Raw genomic sequence first — 22,180 nt, forward strand, 5'->3', positions numbered from 1 at the left:
AAAAAGCCCTTTGGAATTTGTGTGCCTTCGATATATCTATTGTAGTGATGTTGTATGGGCTAATTGTCATTGGTTTGGCGTATGGTATAAACTCCATGACCGGATCACTAATCCAGGTAAATTACCATTATCCATTTTCTGTTCCGATTAAATGAAATCAAAATTATGAACTTGTGGGTAATTTCCGGATTTCGAGGGATTTTCTGCACGAGTTATGATTTCATAATATGCTATGACGTTCTCTTCATTGAAATTGCACAAAAATATCCATTTATGTTATTATTGAGTCTTGATTGTCCTTAAATAAACATACCATATGTTAATTTTGATATATTTTTTTTTTATATATGGCTAGGTCGATTCACGAACGTTCGTGCGGCTCTGATAGCCTCACAACAGATTTGCTGGGTGAAATGTCTATGCATATTTTAAGTTCGTCAAGAAGTAAACCTAACAAATCAATAAATTTGAAAATATTAGTGAAAAGCTTGTATTTACCAAAAAACCTAGCAGAAAATCCTTGTTCCATTGACAATTAAGTTCAGGATTCTCCAATGTGCCGTATTGAGACGACCTATTAACATTGGGCAGGGTTTACACCTATTTCGCTTGTCCAAAATAATCGTAGGAAATATATTTTGACACGAACAATAGTTTTTAATTTCATCAGAATAAGTTATGCTAGGGAACGAAGCAAACAGAATGTTCAAACTTGTGCCAAATATCTCTTTAGAACTTTACACTTGAATATATAGAAATAGCATACATTGAATTATAAAGTGAAAGTATGAATTAAATAGAGTCCGGTATTATCAATTTAAAAAAATCAATAAACGTTTTATATTATAATTAAGATATTTGCGGTAATGTCTGGGGCGTGTGGAGTAGGGCCTCTGGCAGGGCTTTTCTTCCTTGGTGGGATGATACCAAAAGCTAACTGGATAGTCAGTAGTTAATATCACAAATCAATTATCTGCAGTATGTAGCTCTAATAGACGTGCTGACTTCAATTACACCTTCGGGCTTGAGTTATGAATTGTACATGTTGCCTTGGCAATATAGATACTTTCAAACTGAATATGAAATATGCAATAAATGTAAACAAATATAGAGGAAAACAAAATCGTCAGTCAGCGAGATAGGATAACCATATACGGATCGTGTATCGATTTTTTGCGAACTTACATTTGTATACCATGAAAAAAAATTCTTGTTGGAAAGGAGAAAGTGTACATTGCATTATGGGAAACATGAAATTCTAAAATAATGATAAAAAAACAATGTATAAATATTGGATAAATAGCAAAACATATACAAAAGACATGTCCATTATGTACGATGGCCGATAGCGGCCGACAAAACACTCCTATAAGTAAAAAGTGTTCTGTCTGATATTTTGTCAATTCACTAGGAGACAGTTTACACATTTTGTAAAAAAAGTGAACTGTCATGACACTTTGTCAATTCATGCGGGCAGTTTACATTTTTACTTTCACAAAATAAACATCTGGGGAGGAGAGGAGGTAGTTACAGTTAAGGTGGGCTGGGTGGGGGTATAGGATTATATTACGAGACTCGAGAGCTGAGAACAATGCCTTACGTGCGATAAGTGATAAAGGCAAATATAAACATTCGACATAGCCGCCAAATAGAGAAGATACGGAAAATTCCATATGAAAAAATTATAGTTATTTGAAAACAATGATATTATCATTAAAACATGATTAAAAAGATTTGCCCCTGAATCTATTATTGGTGTATTACAGGTATTGTATATCAGTTATACTCGTATTATAAACTGTAACATTTCCGTATTAGTTTATCTATATTACTCATCACGTAATCGGTCTATTTTCCGGTGAAATCGCTCATGTAATGTTTTTACATATGTCACTAGTGTGATAAACATTGGAGTTTTTCATAATCAAAAAAAAAATTTCATAAATCGATTTTGACGTCATAATATGGACAATGTTGTGACGCCATGAATTGACAATCGAAACAAAGAGGTGGTCTGTTTGATATTGACCTCCGCATTTTGACTTTAAAACCCGCCTCTAAGTATTTGCTCTCCATTGCTCACAAACTAAAAAAAAAATTAAAAAAAAATGTCTAAGACCAGTTTCAAAAAATTTCACAAGAAGGAAAAACTCATTTAAGACCCTATTGCAATTTGGATCTATTTTAATGTATCCGAATAAACAGTTGACGGATTTTTCCTACACCATTTGTTTACATGGTATCCTTAGTTATCATAATAACTGTTGAATAGGTTATATATAACGAATCGTAAATCAGCTTAAGAGTATATTATATGCTATAACTCCATGCAATTGGGGGTGTATGCCATACCATATCATTGTCATCCGTAATTATTGAGAAGCATTTCTGCAAGTTTGGTATATATACTTTAAATCGCCAATAACTGTAGATATCATACTCATTAACGGCGAGTTCTTCTTATAAACAGTGATATTGGTTTAAGATATAGCTGTGCACGAGTTTATACCGTAAAGATGTCTATAAACAGTTAAATAGGTTTAAGATATAGTTATCCACGAGTCAATAACGTAAAAAGCTAAGATACGCAAAGGTCAACAGAGTGCATGAGAACAACACACCTAGCGGTGTATTTTCCTCGTAATATAATCTTACAACTCCCACCACCACCACCACCACCCCCACCCCTTCCTCCGCGCCCCGCCCACCCTAACTGTCCCAGGTGATTATTTTGTGAAAGAAAGTAAAATCTTTTTAATTATGTTTTAATGATAATATCATTGTCTTCAAATAACTATAATTCTTTCATACGGAATTTTCCATAACTTCTCTATTTGGCGGCTATGTTTGCCTTTATCACTTATCGCACGTAAGGCATTGTTCTCAGCTCTCGAGTCTCGTAATATAATCCTATACCCCCACCCAGCCCACCTTAACTGTAACTACCTCCTCTCCTCTGTTTATTTTGTGAAAGTAAAAATGTAAACTGCCCGCATGAATTGGCAAAGTGTCATGACAGTTCACTGTTTACTTATAGGAGTGTTTTGTCGGCCAATATCGGCCATCGTAATTATGTACCTCAGAAAAAAACTACCTGCTGAACATTAAAGAATTCGTAGGCCATTCGTGGTACCCAACGTATCCGTTAAATTCCTTCTGAATCATCAGAATTTTTATATTATAGGGAGCAATTGTAGGGAGTATGACGGCTCTTGTCTGCAACATTTGGATAGCATTAGGGGCCCAAATATATGGGAAGAGGCCGGAAAGACTAACCCAGAACCCAACAAGTGGATGTTTTGTCAAAAACATATCGAATACAACAAATGAATCATCAATATATATGTATAACACTACCACTCCATACGATACATCCGGACACTCCAGTATTTCTCCAAGCAATGGAGCCGCCATGTAAGTCTCTTCCAAGTCGCGACAGAATCTTTGACAATTTATAACCTATGTTTGCACTATTGTAGCCATGATGTCTGTCAATATATGGTTTTGTGAACGATGAATATTTACATTTGCTCCGAATTTCCCCCATTGACACAATGCTAAGAGACAGTTGCCACCATATGCATATAACACCCAGTCCCTCAGGCTATAACACCCAGTGGGTCATGTGACATTCAAAAAGGCGAGATTTTTTTTTTTGTGTTGGTCCCTAACGGGTTCCCATGCCATTTGTCCACCATACATCTTGCTGCCATATCGACTATAACAACATTAAAACCACTGTTCATTGCTTAAATAAACCAAATCACGAAACAACTCAACGCAGATACTTTTAGTATCAGATATGAACATCAAAATTAAACTTTAAAAATCAATTTGATAACTTTCGTATTTTATTGTTGTTGTATGAAATATGATATCTTTAATGTGTTGGCACACCCAAACATCTAACATCCAATACATATTAATCGAATAATTCTTTTATTTAGTTTTTCTATTTATCATAGAGTTGTGTTCCTTTGATAAACTCTTCTTACCATTTTCTAATGCGTCTTACACATATGTCCATATCGATTAGGAATAACCCAGGTTTGTTGTTTTGTTTTCCCCCGGATTGATGCCAATTTAGATAAAAGTATAGTACATATTTCCTTAATCAAACTTGTAGTCCGGATGACGGGTTCTTCCTGTACAATGTGTCCTATGTCTGGTACGGTTTTATCGGATTCTTCCTGACTCTAATTATTGGCACCGTCGTCAGCTATTCTACCGGTACGTATACATATGTAGACGTCATGAATGAGAATATTTAATGGAGATCATTTGATAAATCGATAAAGGAAAGGTATATTCCAACGATATTGTCCCCAACTAACTACACTGATATACAATGAACACGAAGAATTTCATACTTGATTATAAAGTAGAGTAATTAGTTTGACCAATTATCAAAATAAAATAGACTGGACCCACTTTAGAATATTTGTATTACAAAAAGGACTTGTAATAACTGTAAGACCAGTGATCGGTGACTGTCTTTATTCCGCTAACATCACTCACTCTACATCACAACATCTGCTTTCATGCCTATCCCATAATAATCCTCGTATAAAGGGGAGTAACCCTGAATCCAACAATAGTTAGGGAGCACAACATATTATGGAATTTCTACAGGACCAGAATATGAAATTAGGTCATGCTTATGACGGACTAATATAAAAGCTATGAAACTAAATGTCTTTCGTTTATAGTAGAAATTCATATGGTCTATTGTTTTACTGTGATCGTGGTGAACCTGTAAAAGCCCGCCTGATCTTCCCCATATTTAGGAGGATATATGGTTTGCGAAATGATGCCACTTACGAGGTCGCTGAACTTGAGGACAGGGTATGATCAAGCTGAAAATAAAGTGTTTTGTTCTACTGTTGATTAATGCAACACTTTATCTTGTTATGTTGTTTCAGAGGTGCATATTTTCAGGTGAATGAATTGATTTAAATGGTTGTTTGATTTATTTTATTATGAACTATCAGTTTGTGAGTAAAATCGCCTGCATTTGTGACGTTAAGGTATTTAAGTTTCATCGGAATATTTCAAAAACTTAGTTCATGCATCTTTATTTTCTTAGTCTATCTTATTCAATTATTAAATCTTTTTTTTTTTCGGGGGGGGGGGGGGGGGGGGGGGTGTATTTTCCCGTTTTAGTTTAGATCCAATAGATCCGTGCAAAATGATGCAATAGATAACTTTTATACGGTTTCCAATATTTATTCAACATTAATGGTGACGATCATAATTGATACATGACACTTTGGAGAGAGAATACCAGTAGCTACACCTAACTTAAGTGATAATAGCTTACCGTACCCAACGGATTCACCCGAAAATTTACAAAACCAACATGACGTTCATGAACCTATTCAAACCTTCCTTGAGATCATACAAACTAATGAACCCGACTCAGATTAAAATAAAATTTATATTCACAAGATAAAGGCTTGGCTGAAGTGATCGTACACGGTCTATACATTCTTTTTATTTAAGGAACATGTTTTACCAACAATGCTTTGAAATAAAATATACAATGTCCAGTGATGCATGAATCAGTGACTGAACGCTGAATGTGAATTTCGTCGTTCAAATTTGAACTAACTACTTAGAATTTTGAAGTTTACTATGTATTATAGTATTGTATAGGTTTCAAAAGGTGAGGTATCTTTAAGAGTACCTGCTATTGTCAAAATATTTCGGTGGATTATGCTTTGCACTCATGATAATACTTCATCAGGAATATGTAGTGGGTATCGGTAGGACAAATGCGGTTTTGTATTATTTTTATTCGTTGCGAGGCTGAAGAATAATAAAATATTGAAACTCACTTGGCCGCCATTGTGATTGATGATTTATTAGTAAACAATGCATCTTACAGGATGGTGTAAGGCAGAAATGAATTCAGCACCATATAACCATACAGGAGCAACATATGTAGCATTTTCTCTCAAAATGCCTACGCCATTTTTCTAGGATTTTTTTTTTTTTTTTTTTCAATTTCTTGTGAGACTTACTAAACTATTAACAGACATATTACACATGGCGAGGAAATTAAGATGTTATTACTGAATAAAGAAAAGCGTTGTTATTTTTATATTAGGGTCCACTTAGGGACTATGTGTTTTAGTGTGTTTAGATGTTTCTTGCAACGGATTGGCTACCCGCAGAAAACTATTAACATTCCTTAATCTTCATTGAAATACTAAATTCTCACCTTGTTTTCCTTTTTTGCATGTTGCTTATTCCATTAAAGTTGTTCGCTTGATTTTCCGAATATCTTCTATAGCTGAGGAAGTCATGTTTATATCACTGAAGAAAAAACTTTTTCCTAAGAATCTTGAACTTTGAAATTGATTCTCCTTTCTTAGATAAAACCAATTAAATCAAAGCTTTCTATGAATGCATTTTTGTATCCTACAGATAACAATCATTTTAAGCATATGTCAGTTAACATTCCAATTTTCAAACTTAATTGCTTATGTTTAATGAGATATCAACAAGATATTTACAATTAAACAAAGACGCCGTATGAGTTTTATATCACTATTTAACTGGCAACTTGACAATAGGTACTACTTTTATTTCCAACCTGTTTGGTACATATGTAGATATCATGATTCAGTTGTGAATTTCTATTTCTTTATAGTAACATTCAAGCCTTTCTGTACATCTCGTTATATAATCGACAGCTATGATTTGCTCCGAATTAGACTAGTGATGTCGACATTCCATGTGCATGAATATACTTTGAGCACGGTATTTTGATTAAGAATTGCAATTAATCGTATTGTTCACATCATGATCCCTTTAAGGATGTTCGATTTCTTGCTCCCAAGGGCATGTCACTTCTTTCATTTGACATTACGCTTCGTGATCAACAAGTGAATTGAGTAATTGAATACTTTATTCCCAAACCAGTAAATGAATAAAATAATATCATAAAAGGAATGTACACATGACCGTTTAGATTACCATATTACGATGTATTAATCAAAATGATCCTATAATGTAGGTACATTCGGTTCTTCACCTTCCGAATATGAAATGAGTGAATCTCCGTTGGTAGCGTTGGGTGGCATCAGTGATAGAGTCTGAAAAATCATAATGAAGTATTATTGGGATGTTATTATTTTGATAAACAAAATTACGCGAAAAAAACATAAGATAAGGCTTTAACTTCTTTAACTTTTTTTAGTAATAATATAACGACATTTTAAACTAAACCTGGCTTCAAAATAGCAATTAATAGTTCTGGTGTCGTAGACATATGATGTCTTACTGTAAGTTAAATCATGTATACCGCTTGAACATAGATGTATACCTTGGATTTACTATACATAAGATAGATATAGTAAAACTTAACATATTATTAATCTCCTATTTATGAAGTAATATTTAAATGAATAAACTACACGGTGTACATTTTTTTAGATTGTTTTTAATTTCTAACATATGTAAATGTATTCACTTATGTGGAATACGATTGAATGACTCGATCGAGTTGGAGTTATATTCGGCAACTCTAATTCGATAACACCTGTTTATATGTACATACGCATACCTTATCCTCACTCTCATTTGTGGAATTAGATTTCAGACCGAACAACTTCCTACAGACAGGGAATATAAGATGGACTTTAACAGACTCGTCGCGGTCACCACCTGAAATTTAAAGAAAGATATTTAGTGATTTGCAAAGCATTTTCTATAGCACACGTGACTAGAATTGATGTTTTGTCGATCGTGCTACTAGTTTGTGACATCAAATGAAAAATGAATAAATAAATAGAAAAATAAATATATATATAACTCCATATTAGGTTCTGTGCATTATCCATGGTATATATTATTTTGGATAAACCTAAGAATATATATTTTACGGTAACTCTGTCTTGTTGTGAACGAGATTGACAAGGAATTGAAATCAATTCAATGCAATTTTATCATTTATTACTGGCTTTCAACAAAATATTCAGAAACCTTATATTCGTTTTCATGTTATAGATATCCTAACTGTACTAGACGGTATTCCAGTGAATGAAATGCCATACATACCTGTACTTAAACTGACGACAGTACCGATAATCATTGTCAGAAGGAACCCGATTAAACCGTACCAGGTGTAGGATATATCGTACAGGAAAAACCCTTTACTTGACCTAGGGGTTATGGAAAAACTGATTCATGCATGTTTGCCATATTTTAAATAGGGTATAAATAGCATGGTCCTATTTGAATATATTTGGAACATTCCTACTAAAGAGTTCATTTTGAAATTTATTCGGACATTTTTTCCTTCTGAAAACATCATACTTGTACCCCCTACAATGCTTATGTACCCGACCATGTATTGAAAGTATCAGTAATATATAAATAGCAAAAAGTGATAAAGTTTGACCTTTGACCTTTCAATGTCAGACGATATCAATAGCAAAATCGGTTATAGAACCTGATCTGATAATACTGCGACTGGAAATATAAACGTAATCTATCTCGAAAATCATGACATATCTTTAACACCTTTTTCATATTTAGATACTGGTGGATGCATACATAGACGCATAGCTGAAACAATTAATTTTTAGTTCGACTTAAATCCTTCTTACTGAGCTCAGCTAAAATTAACGACACCTTGGAATGCCAGGGAGACGGAGCTTTAGGTTATATCTGAGCGAATAATAATAGGCCCTGTAAACATATCCCCCTTCAGTAATTAGTACAGTAAGGACAATTGATAGGGGTATATCGTATACAGCGTTTAGTGATGGTTTTGTTGGTATTCCGCAGAGTGCCGAATAAGTTTCCAATATTTTTTTTTTGCATATCTCAGTAAGAACTTTTAACTAAATCAAGGAATATTTTTAATCAAAGAGTAGCAGTACACCGTGTTAAAGACGGCTTGGGTAAGGTGAGACAGTTTATCACTACGGCCAGATCAATTAAAGCTATGTTTAAATGACTAAAGTGACTGCAGAATTACATCACGTCTTACGTTGTTGGGTCACTTTGTGACATGGTCAAGTTTCCCGTTATATCGTACAGGGAAGTTGTCGTATCATAACTGTACATCGATGATCCGTTCATTGTAACTGTGAGGTTGCCAGGGAAACAGCCACTCGTCGGATTCTGGGCTAACTTTACCGGTCGCTTCCCGTAAAATATGCCTCCTACTGCTATCCAAATGTTAAGCATCATAGCCATCACACTGCCCACAAGGGCTCCCTAGAATAGACACGATATTACGCTATGTATTTGCTTATATTCTATAATACACATAATACATGCGATTTATGTTAAAGGGTTATAACACACTAAACAGATCATTTAGGTTTGTTTGCTTTCTTACACATTATTATTATGAATTGTATATACTACCTACATAGATCATTTCGCACAAAAAAATCATGTCTGGAATCCCTGAGAGAAGCATTTGGATACCATCTAGATACGCCGTAGAGTGCCTGTTATGAATCGGGACGAGGGGGTCTATAGACTTTCGCACATGTCAGGTTTATAAATAGAGTAGCTTATAGACACTTACAGACTTTCACCAACTCATAAAACTCTGATAAAGGTAGCAGATTGTATTCACAGTAACCAATATATCCAGCACTGATTGTAATAAATTGAAGTTAATTCAAACACACACGTTCATATGCCTGCAGAAAAAAGTTTCATTATCGCTTACTAACCTTCCAGTTCGCCTTCGGTATCATTCCGCCCAAAAAGAAAAGTCCCACCAATGGTCCTCCGCAAGCCCCGAACGCAACAGCAACGATCTAAAGAAAAACATTACAACTGTAGGCCTATATTCAATTATGTTTTCATTAATCTATCCAGTTTGATAAATGATCAATACCCTCTTTTTCATGAAGAGCCTTGCTCTTTAATGATTAAATATCTTGCAAAAATATAATAAATGAATTTTTCTTGATGTAACGATTATAAAAATCGCATATTTCAGATACTGACGATATCTGCCATATGAATCTAGGTCAAATCGGGTTAAGTCTCAATTTAAAATAAGAGTTATAATGATAATTGAACCTTTAGGCATTTCAACAAACATCAAACACGTCTGACCTACATTAGATTACGATGTCGAGAATAGACATTTATCATGGACTTCATCAACCTAAGTCTCCCTAAACCTTATGTTGTTAATATTTCCACGCCAGCATAAGACATTTGCCATGAAAATTATGAAATTGGTAACAAGCCTTTTCAATATCCGATCAACAAGCACATGTATCACCTTAGGTAAGGGATGCAAAGATATTGCTTACTGGAAATGGAAAAACAGTTGGGATGTTTAATTCTTCAAGCTACCCCTGTTGGGTTCTGTGTGAGTAAAAGATCGAATCAAAACGGCTGATGCTAATTACAGTGTAGTTATAGTCTTTGATTTCACAAAACAGGGTTTATAACCTGGGATCGACATGGCCAATTTTTTTTTTTTTTTTATTTGAAGATAATTCGTTGTCCATATATAATATATGTATGTAGAATATGAAGCTGCAAGGTTTCTGCTTCAATGATACTTTTTCATATTGTTATCGAATGATATTCTATGAAAGAAAAAAACGTGGATACCAACTTTAATATGAATTGGGTATCAATAAAATATATGAAGCAACAATCAATGGTTTTACCTGTACTATGGAACCTGGCATGAAACTGATGCCGTACGCCAGACCTGTGGCCGCCATGCCGTACAGAAAAACTACAACAGCACATTCGATAGTAGCATTTATACACTGAAACGCAATATGTAAACGTCAGAAAATGTTTTACACATAAATCACATCTGTAAGATTCTACGTTACTTTTACAAACCAGTTTAACTCGGCAATAAGAAATGTGGAAGTTTATACATTAAAAATTTATGATAATAAAATCGTTAAAAAAAAAAAAAAAAAAACAGATCACCATACCTAACACACGATTCAACGGACAGCTGTATCACTCACCGAGCAATTTCGCAGTCAGTGATTGTGAAATTATTTTTGAATTTTTAACGAAATCGCCGATTATGTCCTCCATGGTGTTGGCTGATAAAGCGTTGATTCCGGATGAAAATGAGCTGAAATATTACACAGATGCTCATGATTCACTGTATATAAACGAATAAACAATAAAACGAAAATTAGCTGCACAATGATAGAAGATCTTTTTATCGTATCGTATCACATTACCTGAGTGCTCCGCTAAAAACACAGCTGATGAACAGACCAGAAAAACCGGGTAATGATCTTAGCACATCCATCACAAAATATGGAGTCAACTACAAAATAAAATAAGAAAATAATATAATATAATATCATTATAATGTTTCACCAGAACAAAAACCTTGACATCAGATAAAAAAAACAATAAATACATATGATATAGACAGTGTCGTGAACATCCAAGTAAGGACATCTACGCTTGCAATTAGACAATGGTCGGTTGGCGATCAATCGGATGGAGTAGGGCGTTGAGATTAAACCGCATGACCAAGCAGGTTTTCTTTTGGTACTTCAACAGTAGTATGACACCAATAGCTTAGATCTGACTGGAGTGAACAGAAATATTACATATAGCTTATTTTGTAATACGTGTAATTATACAATTATAAAAAAATATTTTGTAGTGACCGTATGAGTGTTTTATAATGATTATCTTGTGTCAACAGCTATCAAACATCAAAAGTAGTTTTATCATTATGTTTGACTGTAACACCTTAGTATAAATCGATTAACTATACTTAGGATACTCTACCTGATTGAAGTTTGAGATGAATCCAGCCTGGATAGGATCACATTTCACTGCGTTGTAGTACGAGTAAACAAGGATACCAAGATACCCTACCATTCCGTAGCTGATGGCAACAATTGGGATCACCAACAAGATTGTCCTGGGCAAACAACATGTATGTGTCATCACAGTGACAAAAACCAAAATGGCCGTAAGAGGTCAGACCTGGTATAAATGTATACGAATTTATATATTATGATGTTATTTTATGAAATATGAACCTTTTTTCGAAACTATTTATACGATCCCTATTATAAATATATTTGATATTGACAAAATTCTGAAACTCTCATGTGAAACATTTTAAACACGCCCCGATAGATAAACCACTCACTTATACGCTGATCGCAGATTACGGAGAGACAGGATCCTCTGGACGCTTGTTTGGTTGCACCAGGATGGCATCTGGTTAAAAATTACTCCTATGAAGAGACCCCAGTTTGTGTGTCGAACCCTTGGGTCCAGGTCAAAACTGTTAACAATCATACTCATAGCCAGTGGGATACTTTTTAACTTGTGTATATGACGATATTGTACAAACGACACATAATACATTGGCATCTTAAACAAGCATGTTAATAGAAATATAATAATTTTCATTCATATAACAATAAGCATTATGTTCTTCTCGGACTCATCAGATAAAAAAATCCGGATGACGACGTTCAGTTAACCTGTTGATGTAATAAATTAAGATATTTTAGTATTATATTTGAAAAGGACGTCAAGAGCTAGCGTATATTCTGAGCCATGTCAGTAATCAAACGAATCTATCAGCAGTGTATGCTTAATGTAATCAAAAAGGAAAGTACAAAAGACACTCATTGTATAAGCACTAATTTATCCAAATTGTGTAGAAAGAAGACGTTAAGCCCCCCTCCCCCCACCCCCATTTTTCTTGTACGAAAGTAACATAGCATATGTATATTCCAACTGAGTTTTTGATACAAAAGAGCAGCAGTATAGAACTAAAACAGTCTTTTTTCTCGACGTAAATGAAAATATGTAAACCAAAATGGTTACCATGCAAATATATTCATGTCCAATTAGAAAGTAAACAACCTATATTCCGATTACAATCCTCATACCCTATTGAATTTATAAATGGTTTCATTTGAATTTCCACCTTACGTTAATATCCAGATATAAGTTTTTAATGTGTTCCTTTGTTTTGCAGTATAAAGTTTTCTTCTTTGTACTTTAGCCTTTAGACTTCATAATAATCCAAATCACATAGGACGTTCATTGACAGATACAATATAACAAAAAAGTAAAAGTATGTATTATGAGTTTCACACAATTTATATGAAATAAATAGAACATCCAGACACGTGTTGGCGATAACAGTTTGTTCGTTTTGGTAAAACATTTGAATTGCTTTTCACGTTAATACGTTTGTGTTACAAGGACCACTGACATTCATAAATTATTCATACTTAAAAAACTCCAGTCGTCCACCTTCATAAGCGATCCCGAAAACAGAGTGATGTGGCCCCATTAGACTGGTTCCCTGAAAGATGTAAACAAATCTTTGTTAAGGTAGATATACTTTATTTTAGTCATACAGAATTGATAATGATATTATATAATTAGAACATTTGCCATACCTTGGCATTTAATTTTAAAATCATTTTTTCGATAAAGCGACCTGGCACATCCCCATACAAATAACATAATGCATAGAAAATAAATAGAACTGTAAGGTCTTAATTTATCGATCACAAGTCCATTTCAATATGTTCTTTTTTATTATATAATTACAGGAACCAAGAATTATTCTATCATTATTCGTCATAACAAAGTTCAATTCAAAGGTACTTATACCTTTATAACAATGACTAACAGGCCAATAAATATCACGACACACTGAAATACGTCCGTCCACACCACACTTTTCATTCCTCCCTGAAAATGGAAAAACAAACCTTGTGTTATGTGATTATTGTTTGATTTAACTATTCTATATGACAGCAATAATTACTGAGAATTCTGCCACTGATCACAAGTCAACTCTAGTAACCAGACTTTCTAAATATTTTTTTTATTAACTTGTATGTATGTGTTTTTATAGTGTAGCACACCTACTTGGTATTGAAAAGCATTTTATTTCAAAACTCCAAAGTATAAATTTTTGTTTTGTTTTGTTTTTTCTTAAACTTTTTCTTTTATTATTATTTTTTTTTTTCGTTATTGCAGTTGTGAACAATCTTTGCCACCATTTCGGAAGTAAGACTTTTAGGGATAATACGTGTTTATCGTTAAGAAGATTCAACAAATAATTATCCATATGAATTGAATACATTGATGTGATAAACAATCCTTCTTATACTTACGATGGCTGTGTATATGGTACCAACTACTCCGATAACAACTATCGAAACCCACAGAGGTATTCCAGCCACTGAAACAGATAATTGAACAACTAATAGATAAAATCTATTAAAGTTTAAAATTCTGATAAAACATAATATGAAATCCAACAATAACTCAAAACTATCATGACAGAGCAAAGTCTGGATTGGCGATACGTTTTGATGACAACCCTTGAAAAGACATAGTGATAAAGATAACGCATGAAGGTCAGAAAGGAATTATAACATAATGTCTTTTAAATTCTGCTTAGATCTCTAACTTACAAACATACATTTTTATATTGTGAATATGTCATTCCGTTGTTTAACATCAACATAAACAATATCTATTCAACAGCCAAGACATCCTAAATAAGTATAATTAAACGAACCTCAGAAGTCAAAATGTGGAGGACAATACAAAACGGAGCTGACCATTTTGTCGTGCTATTTTTAATGTCGAACAATATTGTCGATATAAAGACGTCACAATATATTTCTGACTTGCGATGAAGAGTGCCTCAGGGTATATAACATTAGTAGCTTACGATATAAAAAAAGGTGTTTGAATAAACTAGATAACAGGCCATAGTATGATTTATTCCTTTACGTTCGCTAGCTGACTAAATAAATAAATACTTAAACCTGAGCTTTACTTACCCACTTGAAGAGCCAATGCAGGAGCGTACAGTGATACGCCAATATAGGAAAACTGCAAGGAATTTCAAGAAATCAATTTTCGAATCCACTGAATGTCAATCATGAGCCAAGTTGCATTTCACTGTAGTCAAGATGTAGATAGAGGTAAACATATACATTTTTTACTTATCAAACCTAGTCCTTGGTTTTCAATTTTAAATCAACTAAAACGCGATTTCCATCAACCCATAACACTATGCTTTTTATTTCCAGATCAATTACAACAGGATCCTTTTCTTCACTTCTATCATATTCTCAGAAATTGTGTTTGTAGATTCAGATTGGTAAATGTTAAATCACTGATACACCTAAACCTAGATTCGTATGGCGGTTGTAGTAGATAATCAGTAGAAGACTTCATGGTTACTTTGTCTAATTATCCTTTTACTTATTGCAGTATGCGTCAGTGAAGTAGCACTATGAAACCGATATCATTCCGCGCTATCACAAGGAGACATCCACGAACATACCGCAGCCTTCCAAAACACACATACACTCCACGCAGGCATGCCACACGCAAGGGAAACAGCCCTTAAATGGTCATAACTGTTGATGTGACGTTAAACAATAAAAACAAAGGGAAACATATTTGATAATTGGTAATATCTTTGATAACACAGCCTAACAGATCAGAATAAAGTATGTTCAATTGCATTACGAAATCAATCAGGGTTCACGAGTCCTTGATATTAGGTATCTCTACCTATTGATCTAGCACCTCCTGGTGTAGCAGTTCCCTTTTTCTATAGAAGAAGAGTATCAAGAAAGAAGCAGACGTTTGCAAAAATTAAAATTTTCTCTTTTTGGATGAAATCGGGGTATGCTATGAATCAGGTATAATGAAATGAGTGAACATGACGTCTAGCCGACTATGCAATTTATATAGTTTAACTCGGGTACACGTGTACACACATTATACAAACAAACAAACAAACAACATACCGTCTGAATCATCCCGATCACCGTTCCTACGAGGCGAACACATTTGGAATTGAACCGCAGTTGTAGATACTGTTTGAAGGAAAGACAAAACACATTTCTCGTTATTTTTTTCAGCTGCACTGAACTTCGCATCCTGTCCAACAATGCAATTTCGTATAATTTCAAAAATTACGGTTCAGTTAAACCTTAGATATTGCACAATTATTTTTATGATATTTCAGTGAATACATTTATGTTATATATGTACAGTCGAACCCGGTTATATTGAAATGCTCGGGGAATGGAAAAATACTTCAAATTAACCGGTTTTCAATATAACCGGGATCCAGCCTTTTGCCGACATACTTCAGTAAGCGCTTCGTCAAAAAGCACACCATTGTTCAATATAGTTGATATACTGAGTCGGTATTTACAATCGGTTCCAAAATAATAAAAGTTTCTAAATTTATTCAAAATATTGTTAAGTTCGACGAGAGAAGTCTTCGACTGTTGCTTGTTTTTGTTTATGTTTAGTTCGCGGACACACGTGAGAACAATTTCCGGTACATCCGGGCTACTTAAGAACTACCGTCTGATATCGGACATGTGCGTCGATAATAGATATATTTTCACGAATTGTTTGAGGGTCATTAACAATATCACTGTTCTGTTTACGTTGTTATCATTGTCTGTCAAATCCCTAATAATGGCCTCGTCATTTGTAATTGTCTCGCGTGTAGTTAAATGAGAGTCAATTTAGATGTATATATGTAGCAGAAGCCAAAATAAGCTGTGTCCCTCCAGGTATGATCGTAAACAAATACAGATTCATGCTCATAACGAACGCATTTAATGATTAAAAGTCACAATTTATTTGTATGGTGAACATCAGAATTTCATTTTTACTTATCTATTGATCGGACGCACGTACCGTAACGGCCGGTAATTATATAATGTAATCCAGTCGTGGCGACCTTCAATTTAAGCGATACAAAAACGATGGTTTTGCATTGCCGGGGGCAATAATTTCCTTTCAAATTAAACGATATTTCAATATATCCGATTTCAAATTAAGTGGGTTCGACTGTATATAGCTTTTATACACTATCATTCATCGAAACAAATATTTTATCTGTTTTAAACGGACTCAATCATTAGAATTTGCTCATTTTCTCCGGATAGGTGATTTCAGACAAGCTTTGGAATACTTTTAATTCTGATATTGACAGGATAATACTAGACAAACTACCCTATGCGACGAATTTGACAAAGATTGTAATCTTTACATTTTCACCACTTAATACTGGATGTGGTGCCAGCTTGTATTTGCTCTTTTATTAGAGATAGCCAAGCAATTACGTGTTTTTTGCTTAATCTCTTGTTAATTCATCGAAAATTAAGCTCGAGCAAAGTGAAATATATTGCACGTGGTATCAACGTCTTGTTCCAGCTGTCACGATCATCGCTTCATTACACTAAAACGGAACATACTTTAAAAATGTAATGAAGTTATTATTAGTTTATACAGCAATCAAACAAGACACTTTAAAGTCGTATTTCTGTTTATAAAATGTCTACTGCCTCAACTGAAATTTGAAGAGATGTCTACAAATAGTCTAACTAGTTTCAAAATAGACGATCTCATATGTGCAAAGATGTGTCAACCTGTTCATTGATCGGCGCAACGAGTTTATCACATGCACATGTTGCAAGACATTATGTATCAAGTATATAAATAATGTCGCCTTCTAGCTTTGCGCTAGGGAAGATATCATTTTGGCTTATTAGGTAGAATAGCCGATCAGTAAGCCGATTCTGGCAGCTTCGATCCAGGCTGGTGGCAAACTACTCACTTTCCTGTTACAATTATTCAAATTCGAACCCATTACAGCGCTATCGGAATATTGTAGACGGGCATGTATCCACTCTACTGATCGGCGATTTGAACAGCCGTGTATATAATATTAAACAGTTTCATTTTCATATAGATATGGACATGTCTGTAATCAACTTTGACTTCGGTTTGAAATATATATTTTCTGCCGCGCTCATGGGCAATCAGATTGTTAGCATTGCTACGAAGATGATTATATGAATTAACTACGGGCGTAAACAATTCTTTGTGTTTATTTTCAACTTTCATAACAAACAGAAAGTGTATAACTTTTAACATACCCGTAAAAGTATAACAGTTTTGTTCAGTTATGAGACTAAAATCTAAGATGGAGTCCTTCTAAATAGGGAATGGCGAATTTTAGTCTTTAGGTTTGAACCATATATACAGTAATCCACATATTTAGAGGTTGAATAACTGCCAACGCCGATTACGTCAGTAAATAACTTACTTTTCACCTTCGCGTATCATGTTTACATTATCTTTAGCCGATTTAAACACTGACATTATAAAACACTTTAAGAATAACCTTACCTCGTATATGCTGATAAGTTTAAGCGGGTACAGAACGGGAACAATGGTCACATTGACAAGTAGCAAGGACACAGCGTAGCCAAAAATAAATGTCATGATGCGTATTCCAAACATATATATCTCAGCTGGAAATCCTATAAGTGAAATCGCAGAGAAGAATGACACAAAAATGGACATAGCCACTGGTGCAAATAGAAGTTGTCGGTTTCCGAAGAAGTAGTTCTCAAGGGTAGGGTTTTTCTTGTCCTGGTAACCATAGTAAACGCCAATACCCATACAGATACAGAGGAAGATGACGATAACGATGTAATCAGCGATGTGTGGACTAGGAACGGGAACGAACGTTAGATCCATCTTGTATGAATGGCAAGACAAAGGCTGAAGTTCGCCTCGCTTGGCAGGAACGGAATGACATTATAAAAATAAAACGGAGAAACATATTCTGAATATGCCAACATCTGCTGTTCCAGTCATGAATATATAAATATACAAATAGGATTTGAATTTATTTAATAATTTTTAATCAACCAATCATATGTAAGCTGATATATATGTTTATTTGTTAGGAGAGAGTTTACTTCATTAATACAGGTATTTATAATGACGTCCATATATGCATGGAAATACACGTGCATCACGTGTCATTAAGCGTTGGCCAGATGTAGGGCTGCTCTTGTATATAACTCTACGCCTTGATGTACACCAGACGTGTACGCGAGGTAGCTCCCCCATCCTTAGACACTGAGTTCTTCAAGTACTTTAGCACTTTCCTGTTTTTTGTTCGTTTATAAACCTGTAAATACTGTTTCTTTGAATATATTGCATGCTTCAGAGAGCACATCACAGGCAGAAGACGAAGGAGACTGAAAATGATATAAATATAGAAGTTGATGTGAACAAATGTTAAAATACATGCTAGTTGTACAATGCACATGCTTCTCCCAATCACAAGTTGAAGTGATAAATAATCTAATTTTGTTTAAACGGGGTAAATAAAAACGTAAATTCAAGTATATTCAGGCAGTTATCTTAAGTTATATAGAAGGATTGAAGTACGAAGACAGATGTTTCCTAATGTATTCCATATACAAATGTGTTTACATGCTAAGCCATTTTCCCAGGAGATTCGAATTTTCTATTGTGCGGAAATATTTATTCCTATGCTGACTTATATAATTACACAAAACAATGTGTAGAAATGTTTATTGCTAATTGTTTACAAGAAATTTGATAATCACGAACTAAGCTCGACCCGGACAATTGCTTAATGTTGGCGCCGTGATGTTGAACAACTAAATAGTACTTCCATAAAACAATTTAAAACATTAAAACGAAATACATAGCGAAATGCAATGCATAAGTTAATGAAGTGTTGAATATATATTACATTTTTACCCTGATGTAAATATATGGATTATTTGAAACAGGACTTTTCGAATCCAAAAAAAAAAACTTTTAGGTCTTATACTAATGCTGGTATAACAACACTTAATGAAATAATATTGTAGAATACACTAGTAAACCTGGACACAATTAAAACTATCTTGTTGAGTAAGTAATTCGGGGTCCGTTGCTTTTAGATCAGATTCATCATCAATTGCTATCAAAGTATTTGAAAATGAAGCGCTATCGTACAATTTAGTCATGGCAAGAGATCCCGCCATAGAATGGTCGTTATCACATCTATGTAAGACTTATCTGATTTTGACTCCCTGATTGTACCCTCTCCTTCTCTGAATCATTAAAAACGGGAAACTTACACACGTAATCTGAGAAAATATCAATCAAGATCTTCCTGAGAAATAACGACAATGAACTTAAACTAATTTCCAAGCTAGTTGCCTATCTGCCATTCGGTACTTAATATTAACCATGCACAATAAGGCAACAACGAGAGACTATATTTCAAGTTTCTGATATATCCGTCTATTACTCCTCAAGAGACAACTAAGGCAATCTTCAACTGTCAAAATGTGAGATTGCTGGTTGTTCGCCATTTTATTTTCCTGGTGATATTCTGAATTGAATGGAAACAACGGAGACCATAGGGAACCAACATGTAAAGTTTGAGAAAAATAGCAATAACAAGCTGAAACTATCAAAATCCAAGATGATATCAACCATTTTGATTTCCAGAGCTGTCTCAAAATTGATTACGTACAACAAGGAAAATCTACCAATGCGATTTGAAAAAGATCCACGGAGAACTTTTAAAAAGGGGTCAATAGCATGATCTCATTAGGGGATATTTTAGAGTACCGCGTTACGGCAACGTGAAACAACACAACATCGTGTAGTCAATCGACGTTTTATCTAGTCAGTATTTACATTTTGTTCAAGATAATAATATGTTCATAGTTTCATAGACATCAATCAAAATTGGATGTAAGAAGTCTTTGGCTGTTTTTTGTTTGTTTGCTTTGGCCAACATTTTCCTTTCGAAACTGATATCAAAATAGTTAACACAAAGAATATATTTGGACGGGGATTTCATTTCATTTCAAATGTCAAATGATGTATTATTCATAACAAATTCTAAAAACGTGCCACTGATGCAACTTACTTTTGGGAATGAAATTTTGAATTGGGTTGAAAATCATAGTCATTTAGGTGTAACGTTTAGTTCAGATGTAAAGTGGTCTCTACATATATCAGAAATCCAAAAAGCTTGGATGAAAAAAATATTGGTATTAAGAAAATTTAAATATTTGTTGAATAGAAAGACACGATTGCGGATATACAAAGTATTTGTGTTGGCAGTATTAGAATATGCATGTGAGTTATGGAATGGTTGTCCTCTGACTGACGGAAACAAGCTCGAACAAGTCCAACTAGAAGCAGCAAGAGTTATCACAGGCATGCCTTCTTTTTCTAGTAAACAATCTCTATATAAAGATTCCCAACTTTAACAATTACCAGCAAGAAGAAAATCAAAGAAACTTTCACTTATGTACAAACTTCATAATAATCGTATTCCTTCTTATTTAAGTAATCTACTTCCTCCAAGAGTAGGGGGAGCGTAATATGTATACTGTCAGAAATAACCAAAACTACACTGTCCAAAATTATAGATTGAATCCTTTTTTCCGTCTACGGTTAGGTTATGGAATAATTTACCAATCGATGTCAGAGAGCAACCATCCATCAATTGTTTTAAATCTAAAATCCAACACAACCTTGACGCGTTGCCTTTATTTTATCATGTAGGTAACAGAAAGTTAAATGTTTTACATACAAGGTTGCGACATGCTTGTAGCAGTTTAAAATATGATTTGTTTCGAGTTAATATAATCAACTATCCATCATGTGAATGTGGAAATGAATGTGAAAATGTTGTGCATTATTTTTTAGAATGTATATTATATAGAAGACAACGTGAAATGTTATTCAACAACATTTCTCAATATTGTAATGTCACAATCAATGTTGTTCTTTGTGGTTCTCAAAACCTGTCAGACGAGCAAAACGGATATATTTTTAAATCCGTACAGACCTATATTAAAAATAGTAATCGGTTCTAAGGTCGGTTAAGAAAATGTCACTTCAATAAACTTGTGCCTTATCCCTGTTGTTATATTGAACAATAAAATATGTTTAAATCAAAATTCATTTCAAATTAAATGATATTTCAATATGTGCGCTTTCAAATTGAGTGGGTTGGACTGTGCGTTGTAGATAAAACCATGCAACAGTTAATTTATATCTGACGTGTTACACTGTTTCTTGGAAACAGGGTGATTGTTGTCAGATTGTTCTTACTTGAATAGGTACATTTGTATCTCAACTTTTGTTTCCACGGTATGTAAATGCCTAAGAAATTACCAATGTAAATGTAACGGGAAACGATTTTACGAATTACGTAACTTTGATTTGAAGTTGTGTCACTTACTATAAGTGTTTATTTGTGTATGTACTAGTGTATGACAGTATTGTGTTTAATGATAGTTTAGCTGTGAATTTATGTGTTCAAAATGTA

At 34.0% G+C, this 22,180-nt stretch overlaps 1 protein-coding gene across 1 annotated transcript; it reads right to left on the reverse strand.

Annotated features, from left to right (window-relative positions):
* Positions 1-6,923: 6,923 nt before the first annotated feature.
* On the reverse strand, positions 6,924-18,595 carry LOC117322822 (sodium-coupled monocarboxylate transporter 2-like). The gene is made up of 16 exons (XM_033877766.1): positions 18,205-18,595; positions 15,798-15,866; positions 14,817-14,868; positions 14,139-14,206; positions 13,630-13,710; positions 13,242-13,315; positions 12,140-12,277; positions 11,770-11,905; positions 11,205-11,293; positions 10,980-11,092; positions 10,662-10,732; positions 9,702-9,788; positions 9,002-9,231; positions 8,065-8,168; positions 7,571-7,671; positions 6,924-7,100 (listed from the first exon to the last, which is right to left on the reverse strand). Exons 1-16 carry the CDS (start codon positions 18,556-18,558, stop codon positions 7,011-7,013), a joined length of 1,857 nt encoding a protein of 618 aa, XP_033733657.1. The 5' UTR covers positions 18,559-18,595; the 3' UTR covers positions 6,924-7,010.
* Positions 18,596-22,180: the final 3,585 nt, after the last annotated feature.

The sequence above is a fragment of the Pecten maximus genome, chromosome 3 (genome assembly GCF_902652985.1).
Source record: "Pecten maximus chromosome 3, xPecMax1.1, whole genome shotgun sequence".
In the NCBI taxonomy this organism is placed as follows: Eukaryota; Metazoa; Mollusca; class Bivalvia; order Pectinida; family Pectinidae; genus Pecten; species Pecten maximus.